At 50.4% G+C, this 19,964-nt stretch overlaps 1 protein-coding gene across 1 annotated transcript; it reads right to left on the bottom strand.

Moving 5' to 3' along the window:
• Nucleotides 1-1,073: 1,073 nt before the first annotated feature.
• On the bottom strand, nucleotides 1,074-10,612 carry LOC149852839 (C-type lectin domain family 2 member B-like). The gene is made up of 5 exons (XM_090029575.1): nucleotides 10,330-10,612; nucleotides 9,217-9,312; nucleotides 8,113-8,297; nucleotides 6,316-6,419; nucleotides 1,074-5,039 (listed from the first exon to the last, which is right to left on the bottom strand). Exons 1-5 carry the CDS (start codon nucleotides 10,439-10,441, stop codon nucleotides 4,922-4,924), a joined length of 615 nt encoding a protein of 204 aa, XP_089885701.1. The 5' UTR covers nucleotides 10,442-10,612; the 3' UTR covers nucleotides 1,074-4,921.
• Between the last annotated feature and the right edge of the window lie 9,352 nt (nucleotides 10,613-19,964).

The following is a 19,964-nucleotide window of genomic DNA, read 5'->3' on the forward strand; positions in this document are numbered from 1 at the left end:
GAAGGGAGAGAGAAATTAAACTGCCTGAGTTTACTCGTTGTCCCTGACTTTGTTGTAAACAGAGGTCAGAGCAGGAGGGCTTGGGACTTGAGGTCTAGCCACAAGATCCCACAGCCAAAAATAGTACTAATGGGAGGGGGAGGGGGACGAGTCCTGGTTCCTCTGTCACTGAAGAAAACTGGAGCAGGAGAAAACAGCCACTTTCAAGTTAGAGGAGAAAATTAAGTGGGACTAAGCATATGAAAAGATGCTCTCCCTCGGGTCTACTTCAGAGTAATTGCAGCAACTCCCTGCAGCAGAGGCAGGAATCTGTGGCAATACCATGAGCAAGTAAGTGGTTTTCGCTTTGGCCTTTTGGCTCAGGTCAGGTGTAGAGGGTGCCCAAATCCCAAGACCTCTGGGCAGGGGCCTGCACATAGGATGCCTGCCAAAGGCTGCGGGAGTATCTGAAGTCCCAGACTGAGAGGCTGGGATGGAGGATGCTCCTCAGTTGTAGGGCCGTACATGGTGTTTGTACCCACACACACTACGTGCATACACCCACACACTACCAACTCAGGCACACACACACATCCAAAATTACCAGCCTAGACACACGCACACACCTATTAACAATTCAAGCTCATACACACCAAAAATTAGACAATCATCAGTTGTCAATACCCACACACTCAGTACACATACACAGATCACTAATTCACACTACACATACATACAGGAAAGTTCCTAACTTGGATGGTATGGGTGTGTGTATGTGTATGCTTGGCATGTACATATATTCACCAGTTCACACACACACACCTACACATACACACACAAAAGTTCCTAACTTGGATGGTATGGGGGTGTGTGTATGTGTATGCTGGGGGTACCTGGGATACTTGGGGGAAGGTTAAGGTGAGAGCGAAAGTAAAAGATGCCAGAACCAGGATTATAACGGGTAGACTAGAGAGTAGCTGGCTGAGGAACTGAAGCTTTGGGTTACTTAAAGGTCAAGTGGCCCCAGTGTTACTCGAGGTCACTGGTGCAAGGGAAACAGCCCGGTGGCAAGGAAGAGACAGCCAGAAAGAGAGAGACAGAAAGCTGGGAGCTCAGATAAGTGGTGGCAAGGAGGAAAGAGTCAGGAAACAGACAAAAACCCAACTTGGGGTTTCAAAAGAACAGGTTTATTAAACAGACAACACACTACACAGCCCCATGAAGTTCTTGGTTCCTGCACACACACAAGCACTCACAATGGTATCAGAAGAAAGAGACTCAGCGCAAGGGTTGGAGTCGAGGTAGGGAAGAGAAACAGAGTCTAAGTCCTTGGTTGAAGAGATGGTGGGGGTGAGAGCTACCTAGCCAGGCTGCAAAGGGGTCTTTGTCTAGCAGGTGTTGTCCAGAGGGGGTCGCCGGCAGGGCCTCTGGGTGGATAGGTGGTGTGGCGTGGTGCTGGTCCAGATGGAGAGGGCGTCCCACTGGGTCTGTCTTCACTACCCCTTTTTATGGGGCGGACTACCATGTCCCTAGTGGCAGGGTCAGGCCCAGGGAAGAGTGAGCCCCTGGTGTACTGAGCATGTGCACACCTAGGTAAGCCCATGCAGTTTCACGTGTCTGTGATGGTGGGTTCACTGATTTCTGCAGCACTCTTTGTTTTCCAAATTGTGAGCCAGGGAGGGTCAATGCAGGGTGATGGTTGGGTCGTCAGGTTGATGGTTTGGTCATTCAGAGGGAGCTATTTTTAGACCTACCGCCATTGTCTCTCAAAAACCCTCATTCATCCGCATTCATTAAGGAACCAAGTTACATAGGAGGGTTAGGTATGAGTCATAGGTTACAACATACTTACACAATGGGGCATGGACACAAGATGGGAACAAGATGGGAAGCTGACGCAAAAAAATGGATACTTGACATAGTTTCATAATTAGTAGGGTCGCAAAGGACCTGAGCAGATTGTCAAGTCCGACAATCTGCCATGGCAGAAAAGAGTACTGGGGTCAAACGACCCCAGCAAGGTGATTGTCAGCCTTGTCTTAAAGGGTAGGAGCCAGCACCACTTCACTTGGAAGTTGGTTCCAGATCCTAGCCACCCTGACCATGAAGTAGCGCCTCCTGATATCTAGCTTAAACCTACCCTCTGCCACCTTGTGACCGTTATTCCTGGTCACTCCTGGTAGTGCTCAGGGGAACAGGGACTCCCCCAGTGCCTGCTGGTCCCCCCTGACTAGTTTGTAACAGGCCACTAGATCCCCCCTCAGCCTTCTCTTGTGGAGGCTGAACAGGTTCAGGTCCCGTAGCCTCTCCTCATAGGGCCTGCCCTGCTGTCCCCTGATCATGCGAGTGGCCCTCCTCTGGACCCTCTCATGTTGTCCACATCCCTCCTGAAGTACGGCGCCCAGAACTGGATGCAGTACTCCAGCTGCGGCCTGACTAGTGCCGCATAGAGGGGGAGGATCACCTTCTTGGCCCTGCTTGAGATCCATCTGTGGAATTCCCCAGCCTGTAGGTATGGTGCTGACTCTTCCTGTCCAGGTGCAACACCTTGCACTTGTCAGTGTTGAATCCCATCCTGTTCTCACCCGCCCACCCCTGTAACCTGTCTAGGTCCTATTGTAGCCTATTCCTCCCTTCTAGCTTGCCCACATCCCCCCACATCTTAGTGTCATCAGCAAATTTGAGCAGGGTGCTTTTTCCCTCCTCGTCCAAGTCACTGATGAAGATGTTGAACAGTGCGGGCCCGAGGACCGAGCCCTGTGGGACCCCACTGCCCACATCCCTCCAGGTCGAAAATGACCCGTCCACCACCACTCTCTGGGTACGGCCCTCCAGCCAGCTGGCGACCCATCTGACTGTGTGGGTGTCGACACCACAGTCGCCCAGTTTCTTAATGAAAACGAGGTGAGAGACAGTGTCAAAGGCCTTCCGAAAGCCCAGGAAGACTATGTCCACTGCTACCCCTGCATCTAATGATTTGGTGACCTGGTCGTAGAAGTCCACCAGGTTGGTCTGACAGGACCTGCCTCTAATGAACCTGTGTTGGTTGCCCCAAGCATGATCTCCCCCGCTGGCCCCTCATGGACATGCACCAGGATAACTCTCTCAAAAAGCTTACCTAGGATCGAGGTAAGGCTAACTGGCCTATAGTTCCCCGGGTCCTCCGTCCTCCCTTTTTTGATGATGGGACCCACGTTGGCCCTTTTCCAGTCCTCTGGCACCACGCCAGAGCACCACGAGTGCTCGTACAGCCGTGCCAGGGGTCCCACAATGACCTCAGCCAATTCCCTCAGCACCCTAGGGTGGAGATCGTCCGGACCAGCTGATTTAAATACATCCCGTCCCTCCAGAAGTTCCCTGACTAGTTCCTCACTGACCCTTGGCCTAGGTGCGCCTCCCCTGGGGCCTGAGGGGGCCCAGAGGGGGGGTGGCTGTTCCCGTCCCTGCTCAGGAAAATGGAGGCAAAGAAGTCGTTAAATAGGTTAGCTTTGTCGTCTGGTGTGACGACCAAATTTCCTAGCATGTCTTGTTACCCCATACCTTCTATTTATTTAAAAAAGGACTTCTTGTTGTCCTTGATCCGGGTTGCTAGTCCCAGTCCCATCTCCGCTTTGGCCTTCCTGACTGCCCCCCTGCATCCCCATGCACCGCAGTATAGTCCTCCCTGGGGATTGCCCCTCCCTGCCATTGGGTGTGCGCCTCCCTTTTAGCTAGGAGACATTCCCGGATGCTTTTGGTGAGCCATGGTGGCTTTTGCTCCCTGCTGCCTGCTTTGATCCGTGTTGGGATTACCTCCCTATGGGCTTGGAGGATCGTCTCCTTAAGGAGCGACCACTCTCCTTGGACACCTGGCTCCCCTCCCCTCCAGGACCTCAGTGCTTCCCCAACTCGTCTCCTTAGCTCATTGAAGTCCGCCCTCCTGAAATCTAGGGCTGCTGCCTTGCTGCAGGCCTTTGCCACCTTGCGCTGGATGGTGAATCCCAGCAGGCGATGATCACTGTCACCCAGGTGGTCGAGCACCCGCAGCCCCCTCGAGGTTGTCGCCCATGGCCAGCACTAGGTCCAACAAGGCGTCTCCCCTGGTGGGGCTGTGCACCTGCTGGGTTAGATGGAGGTCCTGCATTTTGGCTAGGAACATCACTCATGACAACCCACACTGCAGGCCTAAATCATACACTGTTAATATGAAACAATAAAAATCAATGCACAAATGATAGGAATACAATCTAATACACTATAAAACAGTAAAAATCAACACAAACACAACAAAACACTATTTACAATATAAAAAGGGACTTACTACAACAATAGCATGTAAGAACTTAGCTTAGCTTGCCCAGTACTACTTGTAACCACTTAAAAGGGATAGAGGGGGCAAAAAGGAAGTCAGAAATGGTTGGGGAAGGGGAGGGAATGAAATTTAAAATAAAAAAAAAGATAAACTGGGGGTATGCTACACCACTGTTCACAGGATTAGTCCTCGGGTGTTCCCTTCACCCGGCTGACTTCTCTCTCTCCTCCACCACCATCTCTGGAGACTCGCGCCGCGTGCCGCCGCACCCTCTTCCTGCCGTTCCATCTTCACACGACAGCTGCCCTGCAAGCGGCGTTCTCCTCTTTTCCTCGCTTCTGTCACTTCTTCGTTCTCTATCCTTCCAGCATTAGTCAATGTCTCTTCACACACCTAAAGTGAGGGAACTGCCCCGGATGGCTAGGCTGGACCAGGCCCACTCAGCACTTTGGTATCTTCTTGCTGTCTCCCTCTGAAGTCCTGTGTCAGGCATTCAAGGTCTGCCTACTGCCTTCCTCCTTACTTCAAGTAACAGACCTGATGGTCATTGAATGGCAGGGGCAGGAAGAAGCAAGTATTGTGATTTAGCTTAAACTGTTATGGTCTAGTTGGAAGGGGACGATTGGAAAGGTCTCTTGGCCTCAGTGGCGATCAGATGAGGAGTGGGCGTAAGATGCTGCAAATCCATTTCTTGGCTGTGGAACAACTGGAACTGCCAATTCCCCCGTCATTCAGGTAAGCACAATCACCTCCGCCTCGCACTGTGATCCTGCACCACCAACAGAAGCAACTTATTCTTGCTACTCAGGGACTGCATATTCACAAGATGTTGACTGTGCAATAACTCATTCCTACTGAGCAGCAGCATCACATGGCATGAAGCGTGATGCGATGCTACTGCGCAGTAGTCAATGAGCTGCTGTGCAGTCAGTGTCACCTAAAAGCTGTTGGCGTGGCTAGTAATGCAAGTACTAAATGACTGCACAGTAAGGATTGCACAGGCAGCATCTCTTGTAGACACCGCTCTCGTCTAATAAATACCCAGGCCTGTTCTGTGCTCTCAGGGAATGAGTTCTGGATTAGCTCACTAGATTTTTGGAGGCTGAGAAGGGACCACCGTAAACACAGGCGATGTGTAGGTGGTGCATGCGGGTGCACGTGCACCCCCTGAGATCGGTTGTGCACCCCACGGAAGCACCGGCTGCGACACCAGAAATGCTGGCAGAGGTACGCTTCCAGTTTTGCCGCTGGCTCAGTGATTAGCCGCTGGGGGGACCACCCCCCTGGTCGGCGCTCTGTGGCTGGGGTCCCGTGCCCCATCTGCAATCTGGACTGTTTCTAGGTTTCCCTAAGTGGGTTGCCGTAGCAACCAGCACCCGCGCAGTCCTGGTGACTGGCAGCTGAGCTTCCCCCTTCCCGCCACCAGGGATCTCTCCTGAGCCGTTTCTGCTCTCAGTCGCAGGGCACCCGAGAGCTCTGCGATAGAGAATTGTGTTTCATATGTGTCTGTGCACTTGCAGTGCCCCAAACCAGGAGGCCTGTTTTTGTTTAGGGACTCTGGGAGCTGCTATAAGAGGCATCATCAGAATGGGTTGAAATTTTTCAACTGAAAAATCCAGTGAAAAAGTTTCTTTTTTTTTTAAAAAAAGAAAGATTTCCATGCAATGGTTAGATTAAAATATGTATATATTCTATCTTGGGATAAAATCACAAAATTATTTTATCCCTATATTCCCTTTTCTTTAAAGGCAGTGTAGGAGGAGGGAAGGAGAGAGAGAGGAAGTGATGACATCTCAAACCCAACATTTTAAAACAATTTTTTTGTGAAAACCTGCTCCTTGCCCTACCTTTCAAGATGAAGGTGACTGCAGAATTTTCCCACGTCCCACCAAAAAAGCACCACTCTCAAACCAGCTCTACATCTAAGAACATCGATAGCCACCACTCAACTAGTCTGCGTCTACTACACAGAAAACCAAGAGCTGGTCTTTGTGTCTGGAGAGCATTGGAAATGTGTGCTTTAGCTCACTGGACAAAAAACTCACCCTTCATTGATCGTTGTGCCATTGGTCCATTTCCAGGATTGGTCCAGATCCCTCCAGAGGCCGATCCAATGGTCAGAAGTCCCTTTGTAACGCAGCATGAACACCTTTTTAAAGAGATAGGTAAATGTACTTTGCACCCCTCAATCGTCCTAATTTTCTCTACAGTCCCCACTTCTGTACTGTTTGAAGCACTTGCCTAACTTGAAGCACATGAATAATCCCAGGAAAGTTCATGGACTTTGTTGCTTTGCTGAAGTGCCTTGCTGAAAGCTGCCCCATGGGTCATTGGGCCGAAGGTCCTTACGGGAAACTCTTCACCCAGAACTCCCCCCCCCACAGCTGTCTCCTGCCTTAGGATGGAAATATTAGCAAGGAGAAAGCCCAGCATGGCAGCAGGTGGTGATGAAAAGAGATGGGCAAGATTCCCAGGTTGCCATCCAAGCAGCAAACCCTCTAGAAGTGTGGCACCCCGCTCCCTTTTGAAACCATATTGTCCCCTTCCCAGTACTCTCATGCAATCATGAAAAAAAAGAGGGCTGGCGTGGCTCTAGAGAAGTCACATCTAGTCCAGCCTCCCTCCAGGAGAGAGTGTGGCTAGTGTAGCTAGGGATGATCCTGCCTCAGGGACGGGGTGGGACTAGATGGCCTCTGGAGTTCCCTTCCAGCCCTACTTCCCTATGAGCGTGTCTACACGTGCTCATTAAGGAGCCTTAGCCTGATTTAAGGCATATTTAGGGCACAGGTCTACATGTATGCGCCCTTAAACGCACCTTAAAAATGCCAATTTTAGGCTATTCATGCCTCAAATTGAAACCTGCAAAAGCAGATATTAAATGAATGAGCAAATAGCTAAAGTGCATCACCAGGCATGTTAATGCATTAAGGCACATTAACCCTATACATAGACTGATTTGGGACTAAGTTAAATTCTATGCCAGTCTCTGCATGTGGCGTTAATGCACTTTTAACATGTGCATGTGTAGCCATGAGTCCAAATTGCCTTAATGTACATGAAAGTAATGTGCATTAAATTTCGGCATGCCAAATGCATGAGTAGACATGCCCTATGATCTCTCGGTAGAATCCTGTGTTGTGTTTGAAGACTATTCTCAAACCCCATCATGACCCTCCAGTTCTCTCTTCTTCAAATTAAATAATTCGCATTGTCCATACTCCTGCTGACATAAAAGGCTCTCGCTGTCTGGCTCCCCCTCTTGTCCAGGCTTTTGGAGAAGCAGCAGCTTCAAAGTTGTTTTGCTCCCTACTTCCCATCCCTGGCATGATAACAGCAATGGGCTTCGGGTGTTGGGCTTCCTCCTCGGGCTCTGACCTTTCTGCCCCTCCCGGAGCTGCACGCAGTCATGCTTGGATTTAATTTACACAGCAAGGCGAGCCCAGCCTAGTGTATCTAAAAAGTGCCTGTCTCCTTGCCTGAGAGGAGGGACTGGAGAGCAACGGGATTCCCCCCCAGACGGAAATCCCTCAGCCCAGAGAGTTTCTCCACCATCAGGACAAGTTAGCACTACTCATGTAAGCCAGCAGCAGATGGCTGAGCTGCAGCATATGCCCTAAAAATACCTGCCCGTTGGAGACTAAACCACTCCATGGCACCTCCTCTTACAAAGCAGCAGGCTGGAGCAGGAGAGTGTAGGTGCCTGCGTGTGTGGTACCAGGGAAGCCGGTGCGGGACTGACCACACTGGAAGAAACCCTAGATTACGAGGGGCACCAAGCCACCTTGGTCACCCCAACCCACTACACGCCTCCTGGATTGGGCATCCCAGGGTCCCTCCCTCACCTCTTCCTCCTCACTGTCAATCGCAGCCAGTGAAGAATTGAGCACAGAGCAGTGGCTCTGGCCCTGCGTCCAGTTCCCCTCGGCTTCTGAGAAATAGTAGCATTTCCTTCTGTACCCAATCCAGTCACCCTGGCATCGGCTGACCAGATGTATTTCAGGTGTTCTCACTGCCGGGAAGATTGCGTCTGAGAGAGACCAAACAGACACATCGGTCAACATCAACCCCCTCTTCCCTGCAATCCTCCACTATTCATCACAAGGCACCTTCCCCATCACCCACCCTGCCCTGGACATGCAAGGCGCTTTCCTCACTGCAATTCTCCCACTGATGCACTCAAAGAACATGTCTACACTGTGGTGACACCCTGCCCCTGCTGGGATGTTTCCCATGTCTTATATACCACCTCCTCCAGCTTCCAAACTGGTGAGCATGATGTGGGTCACTGCCAGTGGCCGGAGGCTGTGGTCACAAGACAAGCTGCAAAGGGGATGCCCCATGGGAGTACAGTTGTGCCCAGTGTGGACATCTTCCACTGGATGCTTCAGTCACCTTGCAGTGAGGCAGTCACCTGTATGACCTGAGCCATTCAAAAGACAGTGGTGGGGGAGGCCTGGGTGAAAAGTCAGTGCTTTACACTACTATTCTGATGAGAAATCTGCCCTTCCTCCCATTTCCCTCCAGAAAGTCACAGCACTCATATTTGCCTTACATACAGGGTTGACCTACACTCCAGCGCCCTACAAAACTGACTTTTGCACTTGCAGTACTTCTGCACATGCAATAGAAATACCAAGCCTGAAACCCCATCAGTGCAATTTTCCCCCCAGTATTTTAGTGTATTCAACTGTTGGGCTTTCCTCGGTATTTTGGTTTCCTGTGGGATTTTATAAGGAGCCATAGCAGTGCTGGGTCTTTATCTTTCATTACTGCCTAGATTCGGGGGTGGGGGCAAGAAGCTTTCTTTTGTCCCTTAAAAATAAAATCTGAAAATGTGGGATTCATTAAAACGATATGGTCAGCTGAGGAATGGCCCAGTGTCAGATGCTGACATTTTCAGCACTGGAAGCAAAGCAGAGGTGGGCCAAAGGAGGCTTTCCACTCACGTGGGCGTGCAATGAAGAGTCCGATCAGAACGACGTTGAGAGCCATGCTTATCACCGTGAGGGAATAAAGGTATAGTTGGACCCTAGGGACAGAGGCTGAAAGAGAGAGTCATTAATACAATTTATCTAAGGTGCTTATGGCTACTCTTCCCAAAGTACTAACCCTAGGACCACTCTGTTGTTAACAGTATGAAGAACAGCGGGCTAAAAGGAATAGACTGTACAAAATTTTAAACACAATAAACTGGCTTCACTCAACATTTTTTTTCCATTTAAAAAATAGATCTTCTCCCTCTTAAAAACATTTTCTTCACTTCATAAACCTAAACATATAGCTCAAAAATATTTTCTGATGTAAGATTTTTTCTAGATTTATTTTTCCCTTTTTTGTAACTTTTTCAGTAGGGAATAAAAGAGTGAAGTGAAAGGGGAAGGAGGGGTGAGGTATTCAAATCTAGGAATTAAAAAACTGTAAACCTTTTCTGACTTGGGGAGAGGAAAATGTGAAATGAAACATTTTTTTAAAATTTGCAGTGATTTTTTTTTCCTTGTTCATTTCATTGCTTTTTAAGAAAAACAATCCCTAAAAATTTCTAATGAAATGTTTTGGTTGTTTTGTTGCCTCAGTAAATTGAACAGAATATTTTTTACAAAGGCGTTGCGTTGCCATTTTTGGCTATCTTGGACCAAAGAGCATCCTCTCAAAGACTTTTCCTCATGCTCCCTACAGGATAGAGCAAGTTCAGATGAGGCCGAACTTTGCCCCCACCGCACAACCCCCATCCCCAGTTAATTCACTTAGTTTCCCACGTAGCTGGGAACTTCAGTTATATATAAACTGATGTTGTTACAAATTATTCCATATATGTGGGCAGAAATAGGGGTCATATGAAAATGGCTGATGAGGGAGCCAGGTTTAACTGGCACACACAGCATCAGGAGGAAGCATGGTGGTAGTTAGGTAGGAATGGAAACTGTGATCTGTGCATCCAAAGGCACTTGTACACATCATGGGGTTTAATCCTCATTAAAAGTACAAGTATTTCTGCACACACAATTAATAAGAGCAGCCCTTGACTAGAGAAAAAGGTGCCAAAGAAGACAGGTTTGTACCTCTAGGAAATTCCGTGTTCCTCTCGTCATCCTTTTGTGGGATTTGTACATGATTTTCTCCATTTTGGGTTACTGTATCCACCTTGGAAATCAGGAGTTGAACTGGCTCCATCTCCTCAGCAGAATGTCGCAGAAGGCTCTGCTGCTCCTTTGCTAGCGGCCTCGGGGACTCTGCAGCTGGCCTGAAGCTGTCTTGATTCAGCTTTTTGGAAATGAAGATTGTGCTGCCCTGCTTCCAGCAAGGCACGGTGATAGCTTTTGCAGAGACTGTTTCAAAGCAGCTTATTCAATTATAAGTCAAAAATGGTTTTGCTAGGTAGGGTAGGGTTCAAATATGACTCGAACTTGAGCTTTGCACTAACACTTCAACCCGCAATGCTGTCCTGGAGCTGTGCTTGAATGTTTTAAATCACTGATGCTATTTCTGTCATCAGGTTCAAAAAGTCCTTAAAAATACTGACAATAAGTTCCTGTTTACCACCTTAGTTCAGATCCTTCTTCTGTAGGCTCTTGTTCAGTCTGCATATGAGGATTCATCTGTGGAAGCAATTTAGGGTTATTATGATTGGTTTCATACATGTGTACCTGTGTATACATATGAGTATATATGTGTGAATGCATGTGTGTATGCTAGGGCCGTGTGAAGCTTTAGGTGGTGATTTGATTTGGAGGAGATTCGGCCCGATTTGGTGGCTGAATCTCTGACTCCAAATGAAATTGGGACCAGTTTAAAGGTATGAATCGATTCAAAGCTCTCCGAATCTTCCGAAAAGATTTGGAGAGCGTTGGTGATTCGGGCAGTCCCCAGTGGCTGCAGCAGGGAGCTGCAGCTACTCTGAGCTGGTAAGTGTTAGGGGTGGGGGAGGGGAACATGGGAGACCCCTGCCAGCTTCCCCGACCCCCTCGCTCCCCCAGCCCTCCTGCCCACTCCCCCAGCCCACACACTTCTCCCCCAACCCCCAGCTCAGTACTTTAAAGAAAAGCCCTGGTCCTCACCGGGTGCTGCCAGCAGGGGGTGATCCCTGCTGCCCCCCACTGCCCCATGCACATGCCTCCTGAACCCCCCATTCCCCCAGTCCCCCACGACTGCCCCACTGCAGGCCAGCTTCGGCCCTTTAACAACAGAAAAAATGAAGAGAAAAGAGCAAGGGCAATGTTGGACCCCTGCTAAACCAGATGGGGCAACTGACAACTGATGCCCAGGAAAAAGCCAACCTATTAAATAGGTACTTTGCATCAGTCTTTCATCAGTCACACGGGATGCCCATGCCTGCTATGGGACAGGGAAATCTGGGTGAGGGGGATCCCCTACCCTCCATCAATGCTGACCTTGTGAAGGAACACCTTGAGAAGCTGGATACCTTCAAGTCAGCCGGCCCTGACAACCTGCACCCCAGGGTACTCAAGGAGCTGGCGAGCGTCATAGCCCAGCCCCTGGCACGGATCTTTGAAAACTCCTGGCGCTCTGGTGTAGTGCCCGAAGACTGGAAGAAGGCCAATGTGGTGCCGATCTTCAAGAAAGGGAAGAGAGTGGATCCGGCTACCTACAGGCCCATTAGCCTGACTTCTATCTTGGGGAAGATCTTAGAAAAGTTTATTAAGGAGGCCATCCTTGATGGACTGGCCCAGGCTAACATTCTAAGGGACAGCCAGCACGGGTTTGTTGCGGGTAGGTCTTGTTTGACCAATCTCATTTCCTTCTATGACCAGGTGACCTATCACCTGGACAAGGGAGATGAGATCGATGTCATATATCTTGACTTCAAAAAAGCTTTTGATCTGGTATCCCATGATCACCTCTTGGCCAAACTGCCCAGTTGTGGCTTTGGCTCCACCACGATCCGCTGGCTGGGAAATTGGCTTCGTGGTCGGACCAGAGGGTTGTCATTGATGACAGTCACTCATCGTGGTGCCCTGTGACCAGTGGGGTCCCTCAAGGCTCTGTCCTGGGACCCATACTGTTCAACATATTCATTAATGATGTGGACATTGGAGTTAGGAGTGGACTGGCCAAGTTCGCCGATGACACCAAACTTTGGGGCAAAGCATCCACGCCAGAAGATAGGCGGGTTATCCCGGCTGACCTGGACAAGCTCAGCAAATGGGCAGACGAGAACCTGATGGTGTTTAACACCGAAAAATGCAAGGTTCTCCACCTTGGGAGGAAAAACCTGCAGCACCCTTATAGGCTCGGCAGTGCTACGTTGGTTAGCACTACAGAAGAAAAAGACTTGGGGGTCATCATTGACCACAAGATGAACATGAGCCTCCAATGCGATGCTGTGGCTAGTAAAGCGACCAAAATGCTGGCGTGCATCCATAGATGTTTCTGGAGCAAATCCCGGGATGTCATTCTCCCCTTGTACTCGGCCTTGGTGAGGCCGCAGCTGGAGTACTGCATCCAGTTTTGGGCTCCACAATTCAAAAAGGAAGTGGAGAAGCTTGAGAGAGTCCAGAGGAGAGCCACGCGCATGATCAGAGGTCAGGAAAACAGATCTTACGATGACAGGCTGAGAGCCATGGGACTCTTTAGCCTGGAAAAGTGCAGGCTCAGGGGTGATCTGATGGCCACCTATAAGTTTATCAGGGGTGACCACCAGGATCTTGGGGAACATCTGTTCACCAGAGTGCCCCGAGGGATGACGAGGTTGAACGGTCACAAACTCCTGCAAGACCATTTCAGGCTGGACATAAGGAAGAATTTCTTTACTGTCCGAGCCCCCAAGGTCTGGAACAGTCTGCCAGGGGAGGTGGTTCAAGCGCCTACACTGAACACCTTCAAGAGTCAATTGGATGCTTATCTTGCTGGGATCCTATGACCCCAGCTGACTTCCTGCCCTTTGGGCAGGGGGCTGGACTCAATGATCTCCCGAGGTCCCTTCCAGCCCTAATGTCTATGAAATCATGAAATCTAGGAAAAGCCCCAGGATTCACTGGGGTCCTGCTGCAGCCTCTGGGCTTCAGGGTCTCATGCAGAGCCCCCCACGTGGCAAGGAGGAGTGGGGGGGAGTGGGGGTCACCCCCACTGGCAGGAGTGGTGAGTCCCGGGGGTTTTGGGGGGAGTGAGTGGGGGTCGGGGGGCGCATGCAGAGCCCCCCCATGCAATACGGGGCAGTGGGGTGGTAGCTGGGATCACTCCCTTGCCTGACAGCACCTGTGCCAGGAGCTGGGGCAGCCATTGCCAGGCTGGGAGAGCGGCGGGGGTGGGCCTGGCCTCCTGGTTGATTCCAAGATTTGGCTGCTGCTGAATCTCTGCATCAGATTCGGCTGAATCGAATTGGGAGAGTGATTCGAATCACCGTGTCGCAGAACACTCAGGTGCCCTGCGCCTGAAAGTGGAAGCGGCTCAGGAGAGACCCCTAGTGGCGAGTTGGGGGAGGCTCAGCTGCCAGTCACCAGGGCAGCACAGGTACTGGTTGCCAGGACAACCATTGAATAGCAGCTGACAGGAAGGGGCAGGGCTTGGCCCTTCTTAAGCCCAGGACTGAGGCCAGCAGGGGAGTTCCCCTCTGGCAGCCAGGGAAGAGGGAGCTTGGCCCGTGTAGAGGGAGAGGAGAAGCTAGACTGCATGAGCATCTCCAGGTTGCTGCCATGGGTTGGAGGATTTCCCGGTAGGGATTGCACATTGTTCTGACTTATGGTTTAGTTTTATGTTACAGCCAGGAGGCATAGATTTGCGTTAGAGCCGATTTGGCTAGTGGTATTGCTTCCGTTTGTAGTTTTGTCAACCAGAGGACAGGGTGAGGCTCTTAGGGGTTGGAGGAGGCCTCATAGGGGCTCCACGGTGGCGTAGGGACCCCGGTGCCAGAAAGAGCACAACGTTTAGGGGTGTAGTGATCCCAGCCCCAGTGTGGGCCCCGAATTGCGAGAGAAGGCCCCAGTGCGGGCCTGGTTGCGAGAGAAGGCCCCAGTGTGGGCCTGGCCATGAGGGAAGCCCTCAGGGAGCGTCCGTGGGGGCGGGGGCGGGGACAGCTGTGAGAGAAGCCAGGGGGCGCCCGTGACGGTGCTGGCCATTGCGAGACGAGCAAGGAGGCACCTGTGAGGGCGCGGAGAGGGGTTAACCATATAACGTCCGGTACATCTGCGAGGCTTGGGGCGTGGTACAGGGGTGGTTGGAGCCACGTGTAGCACCTAAGGCTTTGGTACACCAAGGCACCTAAGACAGAGCACAGATTGGGATACATCAGGGCACCGTGTCAAAGAGGACAAAAAGGCAGCCTCCCTTAAACACTACTAACATCAAAGTTGTGGTGGGCGAGATGGTGAGGGTGCACCGACACCAGCTTGGCACAGTACACCGAATCGAATCCAATGTCCCCCAAATCGGTGGGAGCTGCTTTCCAGACTGCCGGGGGCCATGTGCATAGACACGCACATGGTGTCTGCCTGACCACCCTCCTTCCACTCCCCCACCCCCTGCAGGGTGGCACTCTGCCAACCTGCAGACAGCTCTTTCAAAAGTGAAAAATCAACATGTTTCTCCATTAAAATAAAAAAATCCATGTCTTTCTTGGGTAAAAGGGGAAATTCACTTTTTTTTTTCTCTGTTTTCTCGTGGGACGGGGAAACCTGGATCCCTGCTGATCATCCTACTGTCCTGTAGGGGCTAGTCTTTCACTAACTCCATCTCTCACAACTTCTTGGGCTAAGTACGGACAGTCCAAAAGCCCAAGGCTGAGTTGTTTCAATCTTCGTAGGTTAGTATAAGCTGCATAGATTGAACAAACGGACATCTGCTTGTAATTCTAGAAATGCAGCCACATGCCTACAGTGGGCCAGGCCAGAGACTGGAGGGCGCTAGAGCACAACACCCTGCTCTGCTGGAGCAGGCAGTCTGGGCCAAGCATTGCCTGCCCACCCTGCGAGGAGGGTTTATGCGGGAGCTGCAAAGCAGCCTGGGATGCTGGGAGATTGTGAGTTAACTTGAATCTTGGACAGAAGTTTAATAAAGCAATTTGACCGAAATCAGTTAAGTCTGATGCTACATCCCTCAAAGTTTATCTTTAACTGGTTTTGGGCATTTTGAAAGTGATTTCTGTGCACTGAACTCCTGTTGTGTTACAGATTTGAACCAGTTTCCCATCCTTTATACCTCTTTATGTGTAATTTCTGTCCCTAGCCCTGGTCATCTCTTTTGGTGAGGAGGGTGGAGGTCTTTTGGGATGGCTGGCTGTGGTACCTCGGGGGACATACACCCCAGATTTGGAGTTCACCTTGCAAGTGAGTATGGGTACATGCGACACCCTGGCTACAACTGCCCTGAGGCACTGTTGAAACTTTGAATTAAAAGCTGAAATGTTCGATGAAAAGCAGGCACCCACATGTCCATCAAAGGATAGTTCTGAGGGAAAGTTGTGTGTTTTTATCGGCTCTTCTTCCCCACGAGTTGGGACCCTGAGTCTTTATAATATGGGACAGATAACACAAACAGAAGGCTCACTTGGTAACCTCCCTTCTTCTTTCTTCCTCTTCTGCTTTTCTGTTCCTCATAATGATCCTCCCTTTCTTTGTGACCCTTCTTACTTTTCCTCTTGACTCACCTCCCTCACCAACCCACATGTCATAATTGGTTTCTAGAGAGAGATTCTTGTCTTGGAAAAAACCCATGAGCGGATGTGTGGGTTTCCAGGGCTCAATTTGTGAATTTGTAATGATGTACAAAAAAACAGCCCAGAAGGGATTTTGTGTTAGGTACTGAACTTATCACTGATTTCAAGAGTAAGTTTAGCATCTAAACCCCTTTGTGGACCTGAGCCTAGTGATGAGTTGACTACATCTACTGAGACGCTGACAGCACAGTCGTTACCATGCAGTCACTGATTACTTGTAGAAACAAACTTGTATAAATTACTGCTGTGCAGGGGTCTCATCATCCTTCCTGCCACGCGACACTACCAAGCAGTAGTAATGAGGTACTGCCCAGTCGGCATCTTGTATACACGTGGCCCGTGAGAACTAGGAAGCAATTTGCTGGCAGGATATCTACACACATTGCGAATGATTAAAAGCATCTCTGGGCTTGTGGCTGCTTTGCTTTTGAGAGCTCATGTTCAAAATGAAAAACCACAATGCTAAGTTTTCAAATTCCCTCTTGGATGCAGCCACAAATAGCAACCCAAAGCTTGCTTTGCAAAGCATTTCTGCTAGCATTACTTCCCATCGCTTTGCAGATTTCTTGTCGCTGCCTACATCATTTATGCCTCTCTTGTGCCTAAGCAGCTCTTGTGTGGCTAAACTGCCATGTTTGGCACTTACACGCAGTTTGACAAAAAAATTCCAGATAAAAACCCGTGTTTTCTATTAAAAGGTCTGGGCTTCCTTCTGTGAGCAAGTCCTGCAAAATTTCCCGTAGGGGCTGCCCGATAAAGCTCCTACAGCTTTAGGGGAACAACAGAGTCCCTTTACGTCCCTCGGAGATGGTGTTTCCCTTGCTGCCCTCTGGCTGCAGAGCAGGCTGGCAGCCCGGGCTTATAGTTATACAAGTTACGGATATTGTTTTTCGAAACATGATTTTGGATGCAGATCAGGCGAGGTCAGTCCTGATGTGCTCTAATGAGATAAGCTGAGAGCAAGGCACTCCTAAGCCGTGCCCCTTAGAGGCCGAATCTCTAACACTGTTACAGGAGGGTTCGTATTTTATTTGATTCTTATACATAATTTTACACAGACACACACAAACATACACAGACACTCTTAATCTTCAGTGCGATCTATCATAACTCTAGATGTTCTCATTACTCATATAAATGCCAATGGCCCAGCAGCATCAAACAAGCCATACACAAAGAGCATGGCATACACAAAGCCATACACTATTAAGCAGTGAGGCAGTCAACGAAATAAAATCAATTCTCCAGCATTTGTTTTAGGCTCTTAGCAGGTGAGGAAGGTGAGAGCCAGCCTGGAACAGGGGAAACCCATTCAGTTGTGAGTGACCTTGCCAGTTCCACTTAACATTATAAAATGCAGCCTTGGAGGCTGGGGTCTGATGCCAGGGAAGTGGGGGATAAAGCAATTTGTCTGCCTTCAGGTCTGCTGTGATAATCCTCCCTGATCCACTCCTGGTGTCACTAATGCAGGAAAGGATAGGCAATCCTACTAACTAATACAAGAAAGGACAGAAGTGAGATTGGGAATAGGATGCCAGAAAAATACTGAGACAGTACCACTGAGACAGTGCAGGCAAGAGCCTCTATATACTTGAGTGTCCCTGGTCCACTTTGTGCAAGTCCCCGGAGAACAGGGTCTTTTGCAACATGCCATCACCTCAGTCTTAAGAATACTTCAGAAGAGCAGTCAGGAGGGAGACAGCTCACCATAGTTGGAGGGAGAAAATATTATTATCTGTCCCTGAGCTTGCTACCTAGTTGGGGGTGCTGGCCTTTCCCCAGCAGACACTCCCTTGTGAGGAGGTGCCACGCAAAAGAGAAAAAAGATCAAATAAGTAGTAAGGCTTTCGGCTATATTAACTAATACTGGTTAACGCTGAGGCTGTTTCATCTTCCTTGTCTCCAACTAATGCATCTGAACATCTTGATGAACACAAATCAGTTGCCATTTCAGACACCTTTGCAGGCTGATGTAAAGACCAGGGCCCCTAGTACCTAACAAAACAAGGCAGCAGTGATAGTATCAGGACAGCTCTCACAGCAGAGTTATCAATGGCTTAATTAGCCTGCTTTAAATTTCAAGTTTAGTGAAACTAGCAGTGGTCGGAACAAGATCCCAGCCCAGAGAGCGACCCTGAGGGGAAGAGCAGAAAACCTGTGACAGAAGCGCCCCCCCCCGCCCCGAGCCGCTTGGGCTCTGCTCACCAGATATTGTGCTCCTGCTGGGGACAGCATCAGAAACTCTGCAGATGAGAAATGCTGCAGGTTTACCAGAAACCTTGTGGTTATGGTGCAGCTATATAAACAGACAGACCACACCTCCTGCTGGGGACTGACTGCACATCCAGCTGTTTGACACCACTCAGCAGGTAAATGTGTGGACAGGAAGGGGCATGGAGGAGGGAAGGGGTGGGGGTGCAGGTCAGGGCCCTGCAGTGAGGGAGGGAGTGGGGAAGGGGCAATGCCTGGGGTGAACGGGGCCCCAGGGCCGGTGCGGGTCGTGGGTGAGTCGTTGCCCTGGCAGCTTGTCCACGGGTGCAGAGGGGCTCCCACCTCTGTGCACCCCCCCAAGGCAGGCGTGGGGGACACACAGCCCCCAGATCTGTGTGCTGGGCTTAGCAAAGGCAGCTTCTGCACAGACCCAGTGGGCACATGTCCCCCATGCCACCCCCCGGGGTAGTCACAGCAGTGAGAGCCCCTCCACATACCTGGGCAAGCTGCCTTGGCTCCGACCCTCCCATTACTTGTCCCAGCCCTGGGGACCGTTCACCCCAGCCCCCCTGCTCCTGCTGCACTCCCTCCCTCGCCGCGGGTGCCTCAGTCTGTCCCCGCCCATGCCCCTTCCCTCCCCCGCAGCCCTCTCCCTCCACACATTTGACTCCTGGGCTCTGCTCCACACATGGACGAGCTGGGCTGGCTTTACAGCTGCCTGCGGACTCCGGGTGCTCGTCTCTGTCTGTGTGCACCCCTCCCCCTCTGCTGCAGCCACCCGGAGCCTGTGCCCAGGCTGCCCTGTGGTGCTCGGCCCTGCCGTTGCTGCCCTGAATTTGGGGAGGGCTAAGTGCCATTAGCCCCAGCCTTCTGCCGCCTATGGCATTCAAAGCATTCAAGTATCAGTCCTGAGCTCAGGCCCCTGGAGCTGCAGCAAGATGCCTTAACCAGCAGATTTGTATCAGAGAATCAGAGAAAATGAGGGTTGAAGGGACCTCAGGAGGTCACATCTAGTCCAACCCCCTGCTCAAAGCAGGACCAGCCCCAAATAGATCACCCCAGCCAAGGCTTTGTGCAACTGGGTCTTCAAAACCTCCAAGCATGGAGATGCCACCACCTCTCTGGGTTACCTGTTTCAATACTTTACTACCCTGCTAGTGAGAAAATTATTCCTCACATCTAACCTCAACTCCCCTTGCTACCACTTGAGACCTTTGCTCCTTGCTCTGTCACCTGCCACCAGAACTTCCAAAACTTCAAGATGCCCAAACTTGATCCAGTCACAGCCTCCCTTGCAGTCAGGGAAGTGTCTGTGGCACCCTACATGGAGCGCTGCTGTCCAGGTACCAGGGGAGGCAGCTTACAGCGAATGAAGCAGGGCTAAGGGCTTTGGCACAGGTTACCTGTGCATCATCAGACACCTGTAGTGTGTTGTGATGTCATAAAATTATGGCATTTTTAGAGTGGTCTCAGGCCTTGTCACACGTTACACTATGACCTGCACAACTGTAGATCAGCTTAGTGCTAGTTTGCAGCCACACCTGCAATATCTGTGGGAAATGACTGCGTATGTGGAACAGGAGCTGGGTTATGAGGATCCAGAGATAATCCTGCCCTGGAGTGGCATAATTTTGAGCCACATAACAAGTGCTTTAAGCCACTTAAAGGTGTGAATGTGAGGACAATCCAGAGGTGAAGGGCTCCAGGAGCTGCCCACATTAATGTATAACAAGGCTCTCAGGTGAAGGCATCATGTTGTTTCAGCCTGTATGACTGTGACTTGCTCCTCGAGGGCTGGTAACCTGGGGCATGGAC

Source organism: Crocodylus siamensis, chromosome 15, assembly GCF_052110815.1.
Source record: "Crocodylus siamensis isolate JL-2025a chromosome 15, ASM5211081v1, whole genome shotgun sequence".
Classification (NCBI taxonomy): Eukaryota; Metazoa; Chordata; order Crocodylia; family Crocodylidae; genus Crocodylus; species Crocodylus siamensis.

Coding starts and splice junctions, on each gene's coding strand:
- LOC149852839 (XM_090029575.1), bottom strand. CDS start 10,441: ATGGAGCCAGTTCAACTCCTGATTTCCAAGGTGGATACAGTAACCCAA. Junction 8,298..9,216: donor ACTCTTCATTGCACGCCCAC/GTGAGTGGAAAG, acceptor GGTCTCTCTCAG/ACGCAATCTTCCCGGCAGTG. Junction 6,420..8,112: donor TTGACAGTGAGGAGGAAGAG/GTGAGGGAGGGA, acceptor CTCTTTAAAAAG/GTGTTCATGCTGCGTTACAA.